Genomic DNA, 11,469 nt, shown 5'->3' on the forward strand with positions numbered 1-11,469 from the left:
TATAGTCTATAAACAGCATTCTCACATAGCCCCCCTTCTGCCTGTCAAGGTGAGAGAGAGTGGTGTGGAGGACCTGGGAAACTGCATCGTCTGTAGATCTGTTTGGTCTGTATGCGAACTGCAGTGGGTCCAGGGTCGGAGGGAGGGAGGAGCAGATGTAATCCTTAATCAGCCTCTCGAAGCACTTCATGACCACTGAGGTTAGAGCCACGGGTCTGTAGTCATTCAGCAGGCTGGGGAGGTGATCTTGGGCACAGGGACGATAGACGATCTTTTAAAACAGGTGGGAACTACTGAATTAGCCAGTGAGAGGTTGAATATAGTGGTGAACACAGGAGCTAGCTGGTTAGCACAGGTCTTAAGTACTCTCCCAGGTATGCCATCTGGGCCAGCAGCTTTCCTTGTATTCACCTTCAGCAGAGCCCTCCTCACGTCGTGTTCCGTCACGGAGAGTGCTTGCTCTGCCCCAGCGTGTGACCTCCCATCAGCCGCGCTAGCCAGCACTCTGAAGTTGTTGTTGTTAGCCGGCGCGCTAGCGGTGGTGTTGCCAGCCTCAAACCGTGCATACAAAGAGTTCAGGTCTTCGGCTAGGGAGGCATCTGCACTTCCAGTTGAGGAGGGTGTGTGCCGGTAATCCGTAATAGATCGTAATCCTCGCCATAGTCCCCTGGTGTCGTTGCTCTCCATCTGCGCCTGCATTCTGTCTGCGTATCTCCTCTTGGCGGCTTTCACCGCCCTCCGCAGTTTGTAGGACTCCGCTTTATACTCCTCCATGCTGCCGGATGCCAGCCCGGAGTTGTAAGCGGCGGTGCGAGCCCTCAGAGCGGCACGGATGGAGTTGTCGACCCAGGGTTTCTGGTTGGGGTAGATCTTTACCGTTGTCGTTGGTACGATGTTATCGGCTAATGTAGAGATGAAGTCCAAGACGGTCTCTGTAAACTCGCTGACATCGCTGGAACTTGATTGAAACATATCCCAGTCGACGTCACTCAGCGCGTCTTGTAGCGCGGCCTCTGATTGGTCGGACCACCGCTTTCCCTCCCCTTTCACGACCGCTACCTGTTGGATCCTGGATAGAAGTACATTTTCAGGATAACAAGGCAAAGTGGCACAAGTCATGTCATCTCAAATAAAACATCCTCTAAACTGAACAAATTGTGAGAAATATGGAATAAACAAAAGCAAGATTTCAGGCGATCAAAATGTCAATCTACTTCAAGATGTCAGAATGAGAGCATGTTCAGCTCCAAGATGTCAGGGAAGCTCCCTCAATGTTCCACAAGGAACCTTGACGATGTCATACGGAAGATGGTAACTGAAAGACACTGCTCTACTAGTGAACATTTCAGGAGGTGACCTCATTGACATTGATGCTAAATACCACAATAACTGTCTTAGTAAATACAAAAATGCATACAGAAGCATACGCAGTGTGCAACAAAACACAGCTTCAAGTGAGAATGAAAAACTTCAGCAGGCATTGGTGTTTTCAGAAATGGTATCACACATTGACAGTTATTTAGCAAATGGAACCCACATCTTCAAGCTCTGAGCTGCATGACATGACATGAATATCAGATCAAAGAGGTTGACATCAACAAAGGCATAAACAAATCCAGATTGAAACTGCAGATTATCGGACACTTTGAGTGTCAGGAACAATCTCGTGGAAGGAATACATTGATTGTCTTTCAAGATGGACTGGAGAGTCTACTCAAACAAAGTGCAGAAGCGCGTGATTATGATTCAGAGGCCCTTACTTTGGCATAATGCTGGAGTGGATTAGGGGAGCACACTCGACAACAAAACCCTTGACAAAAAACAGATCATCACTCTCACATTGTCAAAGCTTCAGAGAGATGCTTGTTTTTGGGAGTCAACATGCCCTTCCTTTGCCATCTGGAAAGCAAGACATGATAAACAGAAACCCATCATTCCAGTTCTGGAACACTGTTATTGAACAGGAGAGGCTTGTGACGATCTTTAGCTTCATGTTGAACCATTAGAGGCCTTGGCATCATGTTGTTTTGCACTGGACAGAACGAATGACGCAGATGGATTCCGATCCGCATCCGTAGGTGAACGGTCTCCTAGCAACACGTTAGACTGGAATTTTTAGACTGGAACTACTGGGTCCTCCCAAAAACACAAAACAAGTTCTCATGCATGCCGATTGACCAAGCCCATTAATAAAACAGTGAAGGATAAAAGGGACAGGGGGAGCCATCAGTCTAACCGAGAATCCCATTGCTTTCTGGAGATGGATGGTAGCAGGACCTGAGCAGACCAGATCAAAATCAAGCAGACCACTGCTTGATTTTGAATCCCAGTGTTTGCATGGAGAGGGTTTGCAAGGAGAGGAGCCCTTTGCAATCCTGCAGCATGAGCAGAGCTTATCACAACAAGCAACATTCCAAAAAAATGTGGCAAACTTGTGCAGCACAATCACAAGCATAGAAAATCCATTCTACGCTTGTCCAAGAGTCATGCCATGAGTTTATTGTGATGGATACTGATTTTCATCAATATGAGAAATATCTCAAGGATGTAACTGTTGATAGGAGTACATCTATACACCAGAAAGCAAAGCCAATAACAAGAGAAAAAAAAAAAAAAGCAACTTTGAAAAGTGACTGTACCCTTTTCGGCCAACTGTACATGCAAGTTCCGAGATGGCAACCTGGATTAGTTTTAGTTTTTTTTCTCACAAGAATAACACCTGTCCTCTGGCCGTCAAAAGTCTGATCTGCTAAGGGCTGATAACTGTAAAGGACCCGACCGTGCCATCTTCTTCTCATGCTAAAATCGTTGACGGAGCTGCAGTTAAAGAGCTGGGACAGAATTGACCTTGTGTGGGACATGTACAAAGAGGAGAGTCTAACAGAGTCAAAGAGAGGAAGAGAAGGAAGGAGAGTACTAAAGAAAGTTGGGGAGACCACTGAGCTTCCATCCAAGTTCTCTGACGTTTTCCAAAGTCCAACAAACAAGCAGGAGCTGTTTGAAATGTTGTCAGACAAGGTGCACAACAAAGAGTATGACATCATGTGAGGATTATTACAATATGTTTGGCAGCCATTTTGAATTTTCCTTACTTCAACTGTTGGATTAAATTGGGCTCCCCTTCTATGATGTTTTTATATCACTGTAGTGGTGTCCGTGTACACAGAGGCAGACGCAGCGGTGTAGTGAGGGAAAGGTCCCGTTTATTCATACAGTCAGTACTCGTTAGAGTTCAAATAAGAGTTCGTTGGCTTTCCAGCCTCGGCAGAGCGTCTCTCTCTCTCTCCACTGTCCGCTCTCCTCGCCTTTCTCGCCGTTTCCAGCCTAGTTACTGAAATGGCAGAAGCACACACATCTTAAACATTCGCCGACGAGACTTAATTCGCAGCAGGTGTGCAACAAAAGTCTCGCCGACACAACCCCGGCCACGGTCCTGTAGCTCCCCCTACAGGCCGAACGCTGCATGTCCCCCCACAATCACCTAAGGAGTAACTGTACTGATGTTCATACTTTAATCTGCCACATAACAGGGTTTTTTTCCCCACTAAGGCACCAGACTACATATCACTGTACACTACAGCACTTTATAGAAACCACACATCATTTTTATTGACTGTTGGATTTATGTATTGTGTTTCTTGTTTGTTATGTTTTAATATGTCTTGACATGAGCTGTTTTTAATGATGATGTAAAGCTCATTTCTGTGCAAACATGATATCAAAATTATATAAAAGCTTATCTTATCTTATTTACAATTTTTGTGACGCATGCTAGAACATAATGGAACATTTGATTGGATGTATGCAGTACCTCTCATGCCAACTGCCAGGGATCATGGCATTGTTTCAACAAAGTAAAAAGAAGAAAAATCCATTACAATAAGAGTATCACATTAATAAAATGGTCTTCTACATGAAGCACATAAACTCAAATAACGGTTAGAATGGTTTGTTAACATTACATGTATTATTCTAAGATACAGCAACATACAACATTGTATGTATTTATAAGATCTGAGTTCAACATTTAATTTGTGTCTGGAAGCTCCAATATGAACAGTGTTCCTCAACGGCATGACCTTATAAAACTCCCAGCATTCCTGACCATAGCTTCAGGTTTACTTCATAAATCCATTGTTTATGATTTATACTATATTACAACCAGTGGAGGTAGACATCAGAGGACCGGCTCATTGTGATGTACGCATGTCTGATACCATTCCACATTCCATTCCATGCGTTACAATGAGCCAATCCTCCGATTTCTACCTCCACCAGCCTCCCCTGGTTGAGGTACAGCACAGAGCAGTGCTCCATCTGTGGTCCTGGAGGAGGTTTTAGCTTAGGGCCACTCTCACAAGACCCACGCCTCAGGCTGCAGCCATCCTGTCTGACAGGAATATGGACACAGGGACAGGCCTATCTTTTGATAATAATATCTTGGCTGTGTTTGTACTGTATATACGTCACTCATATTCAAATGTTCAAATCTCACGGATGTGACTGTGAAGCAGTAAATATATTAAGTAACAGACTTAGAGTCACATGATTGTCCACTGAGTAATCGGAATTACTAGAATGACTAAATATCGCTGTTGTGGTGCTTAGTGTTAATGCCTTTCCCCAGGAAGAAGTGTAGCGAACAGAATCATTATCAATCCATGTGGTGGTTACATAAACAACCAGCCAACCTCTAATAAAAGGTTTGCACCAGTTTTGCAACTGTTTTCTGCTTGTTTAAGCTTCAGTATCTACAGCAAGATGTTTGTGCAAACTCTCTATAAAGGCTGTCTCTGCTCTCTGATCAGTGTACTGTGGGCTAAATGTTGTCCTTGGCAGCTTGGCACACAAGGATAAGTATTAAATCTCAAATGTCTGCAGGCTCCCCCGTCGTCCCAATTATCCCTGCAGCAATTTGAATTAATTGCAGGGCTCCCCTTGAAGCTAAAAAAAAAAAACAGAAAAACATTTTTATTTTCTATTTGTAGGTCTGTGTGTCCAACACCTTCTAAAAAAAGGGGTCTTTGTTGTCACAATGGGCGGTAAGCAAGTGACTTATAAATTAAGCCAGTAACATGGAAATAGACAGGAAACAGTAACATAGATGACCTACAACTGGCATATCATTTAAAAGTTAAAAAAAATAAAAAAATAAGATGCATCAATCTCAGATTGGCCCTTTAATAAACAAGTCTGAGATGGACAAACTTTTTTTGTTTTGTTGATGTTTTTATTTCTACTATTTATTTCTTTATTAGAACTCAATCAGATCCACAGTTTAGTTCTTGGCCATGACGTTGTTGATCCAGGAGATGTAGTCGCTGACGCGGGTGAAGACGGAAGGCTTCCTGGGGTAGTTGCAGCCCATGCTGGAGCCAAAGCTGACCACGCCATGAACGTCCCAGGACCCGTCGGCGTTCTGGCAGTTGAGAGGGCCGCCGGAGTCACCGTTGCAGCTAGCCAGGTCGCCAGCTCCTCCAGCGCAGACCATGCTGTTGGTCACCAGGCTGCCCCACCAGTCAGGCTTGGTACAGTTGGCATGGCTGACCACGGGCAGAAGAGCCTGCTGCAGGATGTCAGCGATGGGACCCCCGGTCCAGAGACGTCCCCAGCCAGTGACGTAGCAAGGAGCATTGTGGGACAGGACCACGCCGGAGTCGGGAAGACAGGCGGGCATGATGGCGTCAGAGATGGTGACGGGGGTGTCCAGCTTGATCAGGGCGATGTCGTTGCGGATTCTGTAGGAATCCCAGCTCTCGTGGACGATGATCTTGGAGGGGGAGATGGCGATGGAGTCAGGCTCGTTTCTGGTCTCCAGACTGTGCTTCCCCAGGTAGACCCTGTAGGTGTTACGGCTGCTGATGCAGTGAGCGGCGGTCATGACCCAGTTAGCAGAGATCAGAGTGCCGCCACAGGTGTGGTAGAAGTTGCCGCCACTCTTGTACTGGAGAGACACCTGCCAGGGCCAGCTGTGCTCACGGACATCTTCGCCCCCCACCACCCTGGTGATCGGGGGGAAGGTAGGCAGCCCACAGCCGTAGGCACCAGCAACAAACAAAGCCAAGATCACAAACTTCATGATGACGATCTTCAGAGAAGTTCAGTTTAATGTGCTCCCTTATATAGCTGGGGAATAGCAGTGAAAAGCAACTGGGAGAGCCAGGAAAACCTAAAAAAAATCAACCTTGCAGATAAACACTCCCAAAATACACCTTATCTCCTGTCACCCAGCTACTGTGAAATTCACAGGTGTTATGGAATTATTAGGTTGCCTGACTTTTCCTAATCTTAACCCTAACCCTTTTTGGACAGAATAATACTAATTAATGCTCAAAGAGTTTGGGTCAAAATAAATGAATGAATGTACTTACTAATTATATTAGTATCACAAACTGAAGTCATAGCATGCCACATTTTTGTCATCTCTGAATGTAATAAACAAGGTGTAAAACAGAAGTAGTATCTCAAATTCAAAATTGATGCATCACTCAAAGACATTTAGGACCATGTCACTTGCAGGGAGTGAAATACCACACCAATACCACACTGATACAGAATATCAGATTAAATTGAATCATGCAATATGTACAGTATGTTCAATATACACATATTTCACAATAACAAAAGCATAAAACAATCTGTACTCCTGCCTCTTTTAAACTGTACCATACTAATACTACTATACTATAGTTTATAACTAGTACCATACTAATACTACACTACCATACTAATAATACTAATTAGTTCATTATCATATCAGCCCACCATGCATTGGTATACTCAAATACATGAAACATTCTGCTTTGGTCTAGACTAGACTGCATTTAGACGATGGGAATGTTCTATCTCTACACATGTGTTTATCCTAACCAGTGGTTAATATTACACTGCAAAGGGAATGGGAAAAAAGGTGGTGGGCGATTGTATCTGCCAAGAGAATTTCTAACCCTAACCCTAAACCCACAAAACTATAAAGGGCTTTCATAAAATGTCAAAACTGCTGAACCAAAAAGTACCTTTGACATTTTGTACAAATGACATCCACAAGAAATGACTTGTATTGAACTTGATGAACATTAAGTGTGCATTCAAGCGACCTGAACATAAAAATAAGAACTATTTTACAGATTTTTTGATTATAATTTTTTTTATGGGGGTTAGATCAGCTTTGAAAAATAGAATTTTAGTTTCATTTCAATGCTTGCTTCCTTTCTTGTACCTTGTTTTCTCCCCTGCCCCTCCCCCAAACATTTAGTTTTATTCACAACTTTTATTGATTGATTATTGACTGATTTCATGTCATCCATTCTCCCCTCCATCTACTGATGTGTCACTTCACTTCATTGGTTACTCTTCAAATGAATACTGATTGAACCTTTAGTCCTGGTGCTGTAGGTCCCGTAACCGTCACACCCGTCACAGATCAGATATGCCCAATAGCACAATAACGTGTACTTTAGAAACGTTGTTTATCATTGTTTACCTTAGAAACTGTATTTACATGAGTTCCCTTTGAAACCTCCGGAGGGCAGTGTTGGACCACGATAGGAGGAGCGGTTTAATTCTTCATCCCCTCAGAAGAAACAATTAGCGGCACAAGAGTCCGTTAGGATTGAATACATGCTTCAATAAACAAGAATGATAATGTTCTGGTTGTTATGTTATGTAATGTTTTTCCAGTATTTCAAAATGTTTAATCTGGATTTGAATGATCCAGATTCTTCTTCTGCTATCCAGGATCAGATCTATCTGGCAGATTGTGAGTAGTGTAGGGGAAATCAGCCAGCTCAATCTGATCCTGGATAGCAGAAAAGAATCCAGATCATTCTGGTCCAGATTAAAAGTTTTGAAATACTGGGTTCAAATGATCATCTCTCCCATTCTGTCCGTCTGTCTGTCTCTGTCTGTCTCTCTTTTTCTCTCTTTCCCTCCCTCTCTGATCCCCCTATCTCTCTCTCTCGAAGGACACTCAGAGAGCTGGTGTTGAGAGTTTTAGTTGACTGTTTGGTAATCCATAATCTGACAGCACATCAAACCCAAAATCCTGTTTCGCTCCCATGGAGTCTGTGTGTGTGTGTGTGTGTGTGTGTGTGTGTGTGTGTGTGTGTGTGTGTGTGTGTGTGCATGTATGTGTGTGTGTACAGTGTGTGAGTGTGTGAGTGTGTGTGTGTGTACAGTATGTGAGTGTGTGTGCGTGTGCGTATGTGTGTGTGTGCGTGTGCGTATGTGTGTGTGTGTGTGTGTGTGTGTGTGTGTGAAATCCTGTTACATAAATGATGTCAAACAGTTGGAGCGGTGGAGTGTGTGATAGGATAACAAAGGGAGGAGACGGGATGAAGAGGAGCGTTTGAAACACGGCTTTGTGACTACTCTAATCACATGAATTTGAGTTTTATTGCTATTGGAATTAAATGTCCTATAAAAAAAAAAATCGGTTGTTTCCATAAGCTTTTAATCCTGGAGCTTGAGCTATTGTATGGGGGAGGTAATGGGAAATGATGTGACAGGAATTTTAGGAAGTAGAGTTTTTTTTTTTTAACACAGGGTACACAGTCAGGTGGAAAGCAGTACTATCAACAGCTAGCTGACTTGAACATATCATTTCTGCCATTCGGGGCCCCCCCAGGCACACAGACACCAGCATGCCTTCTAACCAGACATAGACATAGACACAGACACAGGTTGGCTCGATGACCGGGCAGTCAGGTGAGCAACAGATGTTGGATTCTACACTCACAGCCCGGTCTAACGCTTGAATAGCAATAAAGCTGCCTTCTGGCTGGAGTTGTATGGTTTCAGATGGATGTGTTCCAGTTATGGGACGCTATGAACACACTGCAGTGAGCCATGAGCCAGACTCTCCTCTGATGACCAGAGGCAGCTGTGTGTGTGTGTGTGTGTGTGTGTGTGTGTGGGTGGTGGGGGGGTGGGGTGTGTGTGTGTGTGTGTGTGTGTGTGTGTGTGTGTGTGTGTGTGTGTTGGATTTCTGTATGATGCTAACTGAGTTTGTGATCAGACTCTGGCTGTGTGTGTGTGTGTGTGTGTGTGTGTGTGTTTCTGTGTTTCTGTGATCAGACGGCAGATCTCCCAGTCCTAATGACAGCTGTGTGCCACAGACACAAAGGCGGAGGTGTAGGAGGAGATAGTGAGATGGACGTCCTGTGTCCAGAGGAGAGGAGGAGAGGGGGGCTATCTGATGAAGAAGCAGGAAATAGACGCGGGTGAGGAGGAGTTGGTGGGGGGTGGCCATTCCCCAGACGGTGCCACAATGACACACAGTTACACACACACACATGCGCACATGCACGCACACGCACAAGCACAGACAAACACAGACAAACACACATAATTGCCTTGGCCACACACACACCCACACACTGTTGTCGGATTGTGCATGATATGTTGTGACCTCGTCATCCGTGACCTCATTAAAAGGGGTGTGTGTGTGATGGTCATTTTGCAAATAGCCTGTCAGTCAGGATGAAAACACTGACCCTGTTGCCAAGGGAAACGAGGAGTGTCCTTAAACTCTGATTGGTCTAATTATTCCCACCAATCGTCTCTTTCTTATGGGAGGAGAGTTGCGAAGAACCTGACCAGAATCTATAAATCTATATATCCAAAGACTTCTTCTCTCTGTCTCTCCCTCTCTCTCTCTTCTTCTCTCCATCTCTCTCCCCCTCTCTCTCTCCTTCTCTCTCTCTCTCTCTCTCTCTCTCTCTCTCTCTCTCTCTTTTCTTCTCTCCATCTCTCTCCCCCTCTCTCTCTCCTTCTCTCTCTCTCTCTCTCTTTTCTTCTCTCCATCTCTCTCTCCCTCTCTCTCTCTCTCTCTCTCTCTCTCTTTCTCTCCTTCTCAGTTCATCTTCCTTGACCTTTGACAGCTATAATACCCATCATGGATGCGCTACAGTCTCCTCTAGATTTAATCCCTACCTTTTAATCAACTAAATGGCATAGAACCTCGATTAATCAGTAGCAGGTCAGTCGACTGCTTGTCCAATCAGGGGCCCTCGATTGATCCGTGCCCCGGCTAATGACACGGGAGCCCCATCCCTGGGAGGGTTCTACTGCACACGCTCAGTCCGTCTACTTACTCAGGCAGGAACCCCCCCCCCCCAACGGTCACCTACTGATTGGGTCGCCGAAATCAGTGAGTCTGGTTTCCAAGGTAACAACTCCTACCCACCCCTGCTTCCGCCCCCCACTTCTCTTATTTTGTCTCTCTCTCTCTCTCTCTCTCTCTTTCTCTTTTCAAGGGGTGAGACTCCATCAAACTTGAGCGGTCGTGTGTGTGTGTGTGTGTGTGTGTGTGTGTGTGTGTGTGTGTGTGTGTGTGTGTGTGTGTGCATGTGCGTGGATGGTGTTACTTGTCAGTCACAGCGAGCGGTCACCTGGCCAACGCGGGGAGACGGAATAGCAATCTGTGGGCCGCGGGGAGACGGAATAGCAATCTTAATGTGGGCCGGTCTCTAGACGCCAGGCAGGAGACGTGCCCTCTCATCCAGACTGGCACACACACACTGTGAGTGGCCGGTTGGCATCTGGCCCTGCCACCTTTCTGAGTGGCAGAGGGGTGAGAATGAGTACATGACTGTAGGAGGTCCAGGAGTGGACATGAATAAGCATGGCTCCCAGTCTCAGGACAGCCCTCTTCTGTAATGCCCAACAACACACCCCTCTCCATCTGGGGGGGCCTGGACAGCAGATGGACACTAGAGGAACTGTCTGTTTGTCTGTACGGGTGTCTGTATGGGTGTCTGTCTGCCCGTGTGTGTGTGTGTGTGTGTGTGTGTGTGTGTGTGTGTCTGTGTCTGTGTCTGTGTCTGTGTCTGTGTGTGTGTGTGTGTGTGTGTGTGTGTGTGTGTGTGTGTGTGTGTGTGTGTGTGTGTGTGTGTGTGTGTGTGAACCCAGCATGGTGGTCTGGTCCCAGTAGACAGAACCAGTTCCTCTGTATGAGTCTAATTAAACACAAGAGCCACATTGTTTTCTCTCTTCCTAATTACTATAATACTAATAAGTGTTTACATATCAGCATGCATGGTCCGTGTCAATGTCACCAACACAGTCACACAAGCATGCAGGCATGCACTCACTCACACACACACACACACACACACACACACAAACACACACACACACACACACACACACATACGTATGCGCATACGCATACGCACACACACACGCATACGCATACGCACATGCACGCACACACACATACGCGCACGCACATGCACACGCATGCACACACACATAGACATGCACACACACACACACACACACACACACACACACACACACACACACACACAGACACACATTGCGCCTGATGTCCCAAGCGAGACACTAAACGGCATGGAGGAGCAGCCAGCCAGCTTCCTGTCTCTCTCAGATCAGCCTCCGCGTCACCTGACAACACACACCTGACAACACACACATCAGCCTGAAAGGAAGATCAGGAGAGTAGGC

At 45.5% G+C, this 11,469-nt stretch overlaps 1 protein-coding gene across 1 annotated transcript; it reads right to left on the reverse strand.

Annotated features, from left to right (window-relative positions):
• Positions 1-5,267: 5,267 nt before the first annotated feature.
• LOC310816546 (chymotrypsin-like elastase family member 2A) lies at positions 5,268-6,088 on the reverse strand. The gene has a single exon (XM_083686797.1). The coding sequence runs from the start codon at positions 6,077-6,079 to the stop codon at positions 5,279-5,281; it is 801 nt and encodes a 266-aa protein (XP_083542923.1). The 5' UTR covers positions 6,080-6,088; the 3' UTR covers positions 5,268-5,278.
• Positions 6,089-11,469: the final 5,381 nt, after the last annotated feature.

The sequence above is a fragment of the Argentina silus genome (assembly GCF_951799395.1).
Source record: "Argentina silus genome assembly, chromosome: 15".
Lineage (NCBI taxonomy): Eukaryota > Metazoa > Chordata > Actinopteri > Argentiniformes > Argentinidae > Argentina > Argentina silus.

Excerpts from the sequence above, each read along its gene's own strand:
- LOC310816546 (XM_083686797.1), bottom strand. The coding sequence starts at position 6,079 with ATGAAGTTTGTGATCTTGGCTTTGTTTGTTGCTGGTGCCTACGGCTGT.